An 11,168-nucleotide genomic window follows, 5' to 3' on the forward strand; every position below is an offset into this window, starting at 1 on the left:
TGCGCCTGGCACTCTGCACGTGTTGTTCCCTGTGCGTAGAATACCTTTCTCTCCCTTCGGAGATTCCCTAGAGAGGCTCCATCATGCCCTTATTCAGGCTCCAGAAACTACATTTGCAATGCAGATTGCCAGTGTGCGTGTGCATGTGCGTGCGCGCGCACGCCCGTGTGCAGACGCACATGCGAGACCAACCTGCAGGAGGGGGAACCTCTCGAGGGCAGAAGACCCCAGACCCTAAAACAGAGCACACAGGAAACATCCTAGGGGGGCCTCTCCCACTGCCTATTATGGGGAAAAAGCCCACAGCCCGCACCTGCACCCCCATCTCCCAGACCGGCTGTGACGGACAAACCCCAACACTAACACTCACTGTCCCAGATGAACTCTGGGGCCCAGCCCTGCTCCGGGCCAGCACAGCTGCTTGGTCTCCTCACAGGAAGAGTGAGTTTGGGGCCAAGAATTGAAAGACACTGGATGGACCCATTCATCCAGTAGGGTTGACCCAGAAACCCCCAAAGGACAGCCCCACCAGAGTCCTTCTCCCTGGGCCTGACAAAAATGCCCCAAATGGTTTCCATCCTTCAGACAACCACAGCCTTTGAGAAGACAGCAAATCTTAGAAAACCACAAATCCTAACCCCTGACATCAGGAGGCCCCAGGGAAGGCAGGTGGGGAGGCTGCACATATGGGGAGGGTCCTCACGAGCTGGGACAACGGTCCATCGCAGGCCTCACCCACGAGCTGCAAACTAGCACGTAAAACTGGTACCGACGGGAGGCAGCAGTCAGTGAACATGCAATGGCCCTTCTGAAACAGCCCTCTCTCAACCAACTCCGCAGCTGGTGCAGTGAGATGACATTCACCCTCACTCTCAGGCCATGTAGAAAGCAAACAAGATAGCATGTGTGGAAACAGATGCTGTTCACGACCCTGGCTGTGATAGACAGGAGAAAAGGAGCTACACCAGCCCGAGGTGCAAGGATGGGCCCGCCCAAGAAAACAGAAGAGGCAAACCATCTCCAGGATCCCCTTGGAGGCGCTGCAGGCAGGCAGAGCCCCCGCCCCGCACCAGCAGGCAGCAGAGCCCAAACTCACCTTTCAGGGAAGCAACGTGTGACAGGGCCTGGGCGTACGTGGCCGTATTCAGGAGGGTCCCCGGCAAGCAAGAGGGGAAGAAAGGCCCTGTGGGACCGACAGTTCGCCCCAGGCTGGCAGTGAAGGAAAATGACACACTGAGTTCCCAATCCTGGGTGCCCGCCAGCCCTCCAGGCCCTGGGTTCAGCCAGCCTCACCTCTGCTGGGCCTCCAGGACCTCCTTCTTGCTCCGGGCCTGGTCCCCAGGGGGCGGGGAGTTGATATTCCTCACAGGCGGTGGCGTCACCTCTGCCATGGGCTCCTTGGCTCCTGGCTCCTGGTCCGAGGCCCCTCTCTCCGTTTTCCTCCATTTGGCTCTTCGGTTCTGGAACCAAACCTGAGTCCCCGAAGGAAGCACACACCCAACAGAGGCAGAAAATCAGACAGAAGGAGGCAACCAGAACCTAAACCCAGGTGCCTGGTCCCCGTGCCCCCGGCTCACAGCTCCCCTGCAGTAGGTGTGCGGGAACACAGCCTCCTCTCTCTAAAGATCTAGCAAAGCAGTGCCCTCCGAATTGCAGCTTCAGACTCATGGGTGGGTCAGAAAACCAGAGTCGAAGGTGTGACAGGCATTTTTTAATGAGTGTGAAATCATAGAAAGTATCCAAATGCACTGCCCACAGTAAGGGTCAAAGTACTATCTTGTGGAAATTCTCAGTGTATGCAAGTACACTTATTTGATGTGAAATGTGTTTCCTGAGGGGAGCGGGGGGATTCATCATCAAAGCAGTTTGTAAAACACTGCCCTGGGGTTTCCTCATCAAAAAATACTCATTCTCTCATCCAGCAGGTTTGGCCGGAGCGTGTCTGGCCTCATACGTGTGATTTAACACTGACGCATCACGGCAAGTTCATGACCATCAGCACAGCGCATCCACTAGAAACACTGACTCTGGAGTCAGTCCTGGTTGAGAATTCTGGACCCCGGTGAATCTGGTTTAGAATCCACTGCAATCCTTTAAGGCAGGTAGTTCTACTACCCCCACTTTACAGATGAGAAAACTAAGCACAGTTTAATTAACTTGCCTGAGGTCATCCAAGTGCTAAGTGGCAGATCTACAATTTGAAGCCCAGTGGCTTGGCTGGGTACCATAATCCAAATTGTCTGAGAGTAATAATAACAGCCACCCCCAAGCATCGTTAGGAAATTTAATGGAGATGCATGCAAAATAGTAAGCACAGTGCGTGGCACACAGCAATCAATCACTCGGTGAATATTAGCTAGTGTTATTATCTCCACCATCCTCAGGTTGGGAGACAGCTTGTGATTCACCTGCTCTGAGTGCCTTCTTAGAGGCGGGTGTGGAATTCTTTAAGCCTTAGAGACCAAGATTGCATTTACAGGACAGCCTCAGGGCAGTCAGGCAGCCTGGGCCCAAGGTGTTCCCAGAGGTCAGTGAAATCCTGCTGCTCTTTACTCCGTGCAGCTAAACCTCTTCCCCCTCTCTACTGGAAGATAATTCCTGGCTTTAAAAACAAAAAAAAAGGGCTTGTCTAGACCTCCCTCCTATTCCCCTGGGCATCCTCTCCTCCTTGCCTGTCAGCAGACTGGCCCAGGAGAGAGCCTCGGTCTCCAGGCTCACCCCACCTCTGAATTTTCATTCTCCTTTAACTGGGTTTCTTTCTTTCTTTTTAATCTAGTTGGTTTTTTAATTGCACATATCAGCAACCACTGAATAATGATTTTATCTATATTCTAAATTTAGGGCAGTTAAATGCAAAGCAAAATGCAGACACTTTCTGGCGTCTTAATTGAATGAAGGTCACAGCTATAACAACATTTAATTGAGCTATTTTTCATTATCATATTTTAATGACTTTGCACTGACAGTTTGCCTGCTTCTGAGGCAAGCGCATGATGGAGTCGTTTATTTCCCTATTTAGTTATTGTTTGACAACATCAGCTTCGATTAAGACCCTGCTTTATAGAACATTAATCATATTTGAATGAGCAAGGGGTATAAATGTAAACACATCTCCCTTCCCGCCACCAAAGCCGTGTCCCCACATGGAGTCTCACTAAACAAATGCTTCACAGCCATTGTCTGTTTGCATAATAGCCAACAATAGCCCGAACAACAAGTCCCAGCTTTAATTGTCACCACCCCTATCTCACCCTTGCACCTTTCAGGGAGAAGTTATGATCTTCCACTTCTGAATGCTCAGTAATTGTGCCATTTATCTCAATTTGCAGTTCAGTCTTTGGGCAGCTATTGGCAAGCTGGCATTAAAAAAAGAAAGGATGAACGGCATCCTGGCCAAAGGAGATTTTCATTTCCAAATAATAATCAGTTTAATTTGCCCGCATATGACCAATGATTCATGTTCAGATTTAATAATCAGGATCACATAATCTGATTATAGGGGAAATAATTTGTTTACAACCCCCAATTTACTGTTCAGAATTCCATTATCTCTCTTCAGCCATAGGTTTTTAAGAGATACTAACATGACCCAGGGGAACCGAAAGCAAACTATTATATTTCCTACAATTAGATCTTTGCATAGTCTTAACCCCAAGCCCCTACATAAAAAAGAACAGAAACAGCATGGAGGAAATCCCATAAATAAAATGAATATATAATTGTGCTCAAAGAATAGCTCGCCCGGAGAGGCGCTGCTGCGAATCTGTTCCTCCTGCGTTCGGGCACATCTGCTGGGCTCGACGGGTTTGTGCACTTAAACGTAATCACCGTGTAGCTTCTAAAAAGAAATCCTGCCTAGAGACAGTCACCACGGGCCACGCTCGGCTCTGAGGCAGCCCTTTTGCTGCTGCCGTTTAAAGATTTTTAAATTGCCCATGTTCTTCGGACCACTTCGCTGAAAGAGTCCGCGAGCTGGGGAAAAGTTGGACATGATGCAATTTCTGGAAAGCAGATCCTACTCTGTTCTCATACGAAAACACAGTTCTCTGCAATTGACTGGCCTTACCCCAGAGCGGTCAGAGCTGCTTTGAGAATAGCATCTCAGCTCTTTTTTTTTTTTTTCCAAAGCAAGGAAATGGATGTGCATTGATGTAATTTAGTACCTTAGAGACGCGGACAAATTAGTGTAGAACATTATCACTAGTTAATTATGAATGACCGATTAATCAACCTAATCTAATATTCCACATTATGTTGATGTTATTAAAGTGCATCATGAAAATGACAGATAGTCTTCATTTGCTTTCTTTGGCCAAATGTGCACTCTGCAGTCATGATGTCAAAAAAAAAAAAAAGTTTGCCAGTTTTAATATTAGAGAGTTAAATAATTAAAAAGAAGGTTTACCTGCACTCTGGCTTCTGTGAGGTTGATTTTCATGGCTAGCTCTTCTCTGGTGAAGACATCAGGGTAGTGCGTTTGGGCAAAAACTGCCTCCAGAGCTTCCAGCTGGTAAAAGGAAAAAAAATATTTACTTGTGAGAGGATGTGGCTAGGTGAGAGGAAGCAGATGCATATTTCAAATTTGCTATGTGTGGTGAGGAAGTAGTTTCACAGATCAAGTAGGGGAAGAGAGGGAGAAAAATGCTCTTTGAAAAGATCCCACAAAATTAAAATTTCAACCGCGGAAGACTTGGGAGCTAAGACTTACTAACAACCTCAGTGCTACCCCAAGAGGTAGAAATAAGAGAGGCACAAACATTTGAAAGCATTTACATTTAAAGTGCAACCCACGCAGCTTTCATTATAGAGCTTGGAAGAACAGAATCAACTTGCAGAAGCCCTCACTGGGTCAGTCCCACAGAAACTGCCTAGGGTTTCTGCTCCAGTGTGCTCTGGGAGACAAACGGATCTAAGGGAAGGAGCCACGGCCCTGGAAAGACAATATCAAGGTTCCAGTTGTAGCCCTTCCACTTATGGACGACAATACCTTCTACAAATCAGTCAACCTCTTGGGCCCCGGTTTTCCCATTTATCTCCTGGGGATGAGAACGCCTGACCTGCCTTCCTCAGAAGGTTATTTCGAAGTTGAAATGATGTTGCTGTATTGCTGATGTGGAAATGTTCCCCAAACTATCAACTTGAGACAAAAGGGCGCCGTCATCATTGCCTCTTCACTGACTATCTGGGATCATAACGTCACAGTCCTCTGCCCTCTCCCCAGACAGATTCCTTGACACGTGAATTGTTCAAGAAAACAGAAAGATCCAGTTAACATGATCAGTTGGCTTTATTTTAAAAGACAAAGAAGAGCTGCTCAAACTCTGATTAATTTGGAGGCAAGAAGTGGATGGCTCTCAGAAGGGGAACATCATTACCTGCTGAAGAGTGAACGTGGTCCGGTTCCGGCGCTGTTTTCTCCGCAGAAACCCATCATCGAAATCTCCTGTAGAGTGGTTGCCAAAGGGTGCAGTGCCTGCAGGGAGCAAACTGGATCAGCCTGAGCACAGGGCCCCCCAGTCTTCACACTGAGCCCCTGCCATGCACACTCCCTCAGTGACCCATCCCACCCAGACGGAGTCCTGTCTGTCCTAAAGCATCTTTCTCTGCTCCTGTTATTAAGGCTCCCTCTTTTTCACTCTCTCATGCTTTCTCTCTCTCCCAGTAATCTCTGACTTTAGGCCTAACTATGCCTATTTCATAGGGTGAGTGGAGACCTTACTCCCCTAGACAGCCAAGTCCACTTGTGAAATTCTAGACTCTGAGCCAGGAAGGGTCACTAACTTGAGATGGAGCCTTCATCGGCCCTCTGACTCCCAGCTGCCTGCACCTCTGTCCAATGTGCCTTCAGCTCATCCCTTCTACCTCTGATCCTTTAATAAAAGCCTCTACGTTTCCCTTTTGCTCACTTGTTATTTTACTTTCCCTTGTTTCTACAACAATAAGAATTAAAGGCTGGGGATAGGGGAGGAATGAAATCACCAAGAGCTTTTCCCAGCACTTTTCTCCTAGAACTTCAGGACACGAGGAGGTAGGAAGTTTATAAATGAATATTAATACTGTTGGCCACAGCTCATGAGCACTCTAGTGGATCTGTTATATAGATGTCAATTAACGAGAAATCTGCACCAATAGCGACTGTCCTGAATTCCAAGCAGACTTAAACAGGAGCCTCTGGCCAGGCTCATAAAAGACCCACTACTCCCACTTCCGTGAAAAGAAAGGCACCACAGTCCTCCCTGCCAGCCTCCAAAGCTCGGATTAAGCCACAGCAGAGTTTGGCCCCAAATGTGCATTCAGATCATTTTCCAAATGTGCACCATTTACTTGACAGTCCACCATTTACTTGGCTTCTTAGGAAAACAAATGAGCAAGTTCCCATTAGCCAGTGAACACTGTACCTGCCATGGGCTCCGGTCTCAGAATCATTGCATGTTCGCCATTAGGAGCTGGCTAGTGACACTGCCCCGCATCATCCCTCCGAAGGACCTCAGTCCCAAAGAAGCAAGGTCCTTCGGCTTTTTAAAATTCTATCTGCTAAATGGAGTCCCTCCTACTTATTATTCAACTCCCCAGTGCACATCCTTGGTCACAAGACCTCCACTCTCTGGTGAAGACTTCTCCCTCCACCATCCCATCCAAATTGCTTTCTTCCTCAAAATCCTAGTTACAAATATTTCTCTCCAGCTCATTGGGAACTTCAAAGGGACAGCCTCAAAGCGGTCTTATTTCCATTATTTTGTGGGAAACCAAACAGTTTCCTTTTAAAACAAAGCACTTGACTGGTGAGGATGAAATGCGAGCTCTGAGGCTCTCAAATCACGATCAGCCTCACAAACTTCTACCTGCTTGTCCCAAATTGTTTCACAAAGTGTACATATAACATCTTTAAGTGAAACACTGCATGTCAAACTGGATCCTAAAAACAGCCGACAGTTCATCAAATTAATAAGAACAACAATTGACAACCTAATAGAAAAGAGGAAATTATGAGAACAGGCTTCTTACTTAAGAATAAATAGAATGGTTGATAATGTTATGAAAATGTTAAACCTTGCAATAATTAAACAAAACATTTTTGCCAAAAAAATAAGCTGCACAGTTATACCCAGTACAGTTAAAAGCATAATGAATTGTACACACTATTCACCATTTGTAGGAGCATGAATTTGTGCAGCCTTATTAGAGGGTAATTTGACAACATCCATCAAAAATTTTAAGTGCACATACAGGTATGTAGTCTATGAATATACTTTAAAAGTGTGCCAAAATGGAGCGAGAATATTGTTCCTGGTAACGTGGTAACAGGAAAAAAAAAAAGGAAACAACCAAAGTGCACAACTGTAGGCACCTTCTGAACAATATATAATGGAATACTACACAGCTATTTAAAAGAAGCCAGTCAGGCTTCCCTGGTGGTGCAGTGGTCAAGAATCCGCCTGCCGGGGCTTCTCTGGTGGCGCAGTGGTTGAGAATCTGCCTGCCAATGCAGGGGATACGGGTTCGAGCCCTGGTCTAGGAAGATCCCACATGCCGCGGAGCAACTGGGCCCATGAGCCACAGCTACTGAGCCTGCGCGTCTGGAGCCTGTGCTCCGCAACAAGAGAGGCCGCGACAGTGAGAGGCCTGCGCACTGCGATGAAGAGTGGCCCCTGCTCGCCGCAACTAGAGAAAGCCCTCGCACAGAAATGAAGACCCAACACAGCCAAAAAAATAAATAAATAAATTTATAAAAAAAAAAAAAAAAAGAAAGAAAAAGAATCTGCCTGCCAGTGCAGGGGACATGGGTTCGATCCCTGGCCCGGGAAGATCCCACATGCCGTGGAGCAACTAAGCCCACGTGTCACAACTACTGAGCCCGTGCACCAGGCTCCGCAACAAAAGAAGCCACCACAAGGAGAAGCCCGCGCACCACAACGAAGAGTAGCCCCCACTCACCACAACTAGAGAAAGCCCACACACAGCAACGAAGACCCAACAAAGCCAAAAATAAAAACAAATAAGTAAATAAATTTATTTTAAAAATAAATTTAAAAGATAATAAAAGAAGCCAGTAGATCTGCATACATTGACACGGAAAAATCGCCAAAATCTGTATTATAAAGTGAAAAAAGGAAAGTCCTGAATGATGTACCAGTATGATCTCAGCACAAATAAGGCATAACATATAAAGGAAAAATACATAAATGAGGGTAAACGCAGGTGATAGCATGTTTTTCTTGAAGGAATCACAAGAAACCAACAATAGGGAGTATCTTTAGAAAAAGAGGTAGAGAAGGAGGATTTACTTTTCAGTGTGTAAGTTTCTGTTCTATTTGAATTTCCTAAGCAGGTAGATGTAATACTTTCTAGTTTAATATCAGCAAAATTATCTGAGAAGGGAGATTATGAGCCATGCTTTGCTTTCTCTTATATGCCTCTCTAGATTAATAAAAAATTACAATTAAAAAGATGATAGGCAATAATGAGAAGTCAGATTCCAAGGATCTGTCCTCAGCCTTTCCATCGGCAGCAGGTCACCTCCTCCCACAGCAATACTAAACTAAAATAAAACACCCGTTTCTGTAAAACTGCCTTTGAAACACATCTGCAGAGGAATAAAAAAGTTCTTAAAGACCCATCTCCTTTTCTTCTGGTCACAGCAATCAGAATAAGTGTTGAGGTGGGATGTGCCCCAGGTGTGGGAAGGAAAGGTGAGCTAAGCTGAGCTGAGGGCAGCAAGCAGCTCCGTGTGCTGGGGCCACGAAAGGCTGGCCAGGGCTCTCCCCAGGTGACTTCTGCAACCTACCCTGCAGACTGGGCTTTCCCCTTCAGTCACCCAGGCAGCCCACCATCTGCTAAATGCCCACACCTCAACCTTCCCACTTTAACTGGAAGAGTGGGCTGCCGAGTATCAATCAGTCCAAACCTGAGGTTCAGAGATGCAGAAAAGGTGTGTCCACTGCACAAGCAGAGGATCTCCCTGCAGTCCTAGGTGTCAGGGAGTGAACCTCTCAGACCTTTATAAAGCCCATCTGCATGGGTCATTGGAAGTAAAAGGAGGTGAAATGCAGCCAAGTGTCTGGCCTTCCCTTCTTAGGAATGCTGATCGGGCTGGCAGGGCTTGAACCCTGGTGTTCATTAGCCTCCTTTAGAAAATGCTACTGAACTTTTAAAAGCTTCCATGGGAAAAACAAAACAAACTTTCTGAAATCCCTGTGTACACTGGCCAGCTGAGGCCGGCTACTGCTCAAGGTAACCGGGGCAAGGTGAAGGAGCATGCTCTGATGTTTCAGGTCCCCCCAGTGTCTCACCGCCTTTTGCCCTGCCCCGTGCCTTTCTCGATTTCTTCCCCTCCAAAATTCACTCACTGCCCACCCCCACCCCCCGAAGGAGTAGGTTGCCAAAGCCAAGTCCTGGTACTGCTCCCAGTTATAGAAGTCCTAGTAGCCCGTGGCTGAGACTACTGGTCTGAGGAAGGCGCTGTTAAAGGGCCAGAGTGTGTGGCTTTGCATTTGCCTGATACATAGAAATCCCCTTCTTGTATGGAGGGCCCACCCCAGGGGAGCCCCCAAGACCAGGAATCCAAGCTATTTCCTTCTCACCAACCTACCCCCGCCTGACAACCCAGTTCAGAGACCACACCAAGGATCCTGAAGCGAAATTTCTTCTAAGAACTGGAGACCCTCAAAGACCCAAACCCTGGTCATGGGCTGGCCGTGGGAGTGGGAAGTGGTTAGCATCTGAGGTCAGAAACCCAGTGAGTCACAGAGGAGCAGCCATGCCAGGGCACTTCTGGAAGTGGTGAGCAGGGCCCCCTGCTCCTGAGGGCCACGTTGGCCTGGCCAAGCAAGACGGCCTTGGGCAGGGAGTGACAGCAGCCTGGCAGCGGGGGCTCCTGCTCACGTCTGGCCCAGGACCCTGTGGGTCACCTAGTCCACCGCCGCTTATCCGGATGTTTGCAAAACACCGTGAAAGATTGATGCGGCCCCCTGGGCAGGGGAGCCCAGATTAGAGGTGTGACACCAGCATCTGTGCTGGGAGGATCCGCCGGTCCTGGCAGCGCTCATAGCCCGGGGCCCAACCCGCCCAGGCCCGGTGGGGGCGGGGGGAGGTAGGAGGCAGGTGGCAATGGGGCGGAAGGCTGGAGCCGGATGTGGGGAGACGGCCAAAGGCGCCTCTACCCACCTCCGGCGGCTGCGCCCCTCGCTGAGCAGGGACCCAACCACCAACCAGCCCCAGCTGCTGCTATGGCCCTTTCTGGCCGGCGCCGGCCTTTTGGAGCAGCTCCTGGCACGGCGCTTACTCACCCTCTAGCTGTGGCGGACAGTGGAAATAAAACATCGCCGACGGCCGGATCGACCTGACGGCCAGGACTCGGGAGGGTGACTGCGGGACCGGCAAGACACGCGTAGATCTGGCCTGGCTGCAAAGCAAACAGCGACAGAGCCTGAGTCTCCCTCTGCCTTCGCCCCCGCCCGGCCCTGGAGTGCCCCGGGCGCTCCTTTCATGGAAAACCCCCTCCCAATGCCTTCAGCCCACTCTGGGGACTGGAGGGGAGGTGGCAGCGCCGTCGCAAGCCGGAGACCCCGTGGGACAGCCCTTCCGTTCGGGTCCACCACCCGGACAGACGTCCCCCCACCTCGGCCCCAACACCAAGCCCACGCAGTCTGGTTCCCGGCTCTCAGGGGTCCCCGCCACAATCCCTGCACCCAGGACAACGCAGCCGAGTCCGGCGAGCGCGCCAGGCCATCTGCGCGAAAGGCAGCCCCCACCAGGAAGGCGGCCGAGCCCCAAGGCCAGGCGCGCAGGGCTCGGTGTGTGGGTCGGGAGCCGCGCGTACCTCGGCGGGCGGCGGGCGAGGAAGGCCGGAGCGTGACCGCCTCTGGTCCTCTCGCCCGGCTCGACTGGATACGGGCGGGGCTCCGCGCGGCTGGCGCCCGCAGGACCAAAAAAGTGACTCGGGAAGTGGCCAGATGTCTTGCTATCTGTCTACAGCGCGCGCCGCCGCTCAGCACTCGCCTTTATAATCTCACGCGTAATTGGCCTTAATCTGATTATTTCCAGCGCTGTCTACAGCGAGTAACTTGGATAGGTCTACTGGGCCTTACAAATGGCCCACGTGGTGTAAAAAAAAAAAAAAAAAAAAAATCCGTCATTTCTCAGCAAACATCAGGAATGTTTTTCCTCTT

At 49.3% G+C, this 11,168-nt stretch overlaps 1 protein-coding gene across 3 annotated transcripts in view; it reads right to left on the reverse strand.

The window, feature by feature from the left end:
• The window catches only part of DRGX (dorsal root ganglia homeobox), a 31,358-nt gene extending 20,530 nt beyond the window's left edge, over positions 1–10,828 (reverse strand). The window contains exons 1-7 of one of the 3 annotated variants that reach the window (XM_029245724.1): positions 10,820–10,828; positions 10,287–10,402; positions 5,376–5,473; positions 4,406–4,507; positions 3,260–3,356; positions 1,294–1,472; positions 1,097–1,209 (exon numbers count right to left, since the gene is read on the reverse strand). In XM_029245724.1, coding sequence (XP_029101557.1) covers positions 1,097–1,209; positions 1,294–1,472; positions 3,260–3,356; positions 4,406–4,507; positions 5,376–5,473; positions 10,287–10,320 — 623 coding nt within the window. In that variant the 5' untranslated portion in view covers positions 10,321–10,402; positions 10,820–10,828. Of the gene's footprint in view, positions 1–1,096; positions 1,210–1,293; positions 1,473–3,251; positions 3,357–4,405; positions 4,508–5,375; positions 5,474–10,286; positions 10,403–10,819 lie in introns of all 3 variants that reach the window. The other 2 variants (XM_029245725.1, XM_029245723.1) reach the window with 2 other exon arrangements.
• Between the last annotated feature and the right edge of the window lie 340 nt (positions 10,829–11,168).

This window comes from Monodon monoceros, unplaced genomic scaffold (genome assembly GCF_005190385.1).
Source record: "Monodon monoceros isolate NGI ecotype Baffin Bay Population unplaced genomic scaffold, NGI_Narwhal_1 Super_Scaffold_4, whole genome shotgun sequence".
NCBI classification, from domain to species: Eukaryota; Metazoa; Chordata; class Mammalia; order Artiodactyla; family Monodontidae; genus Monodon; species Monodon monoceros.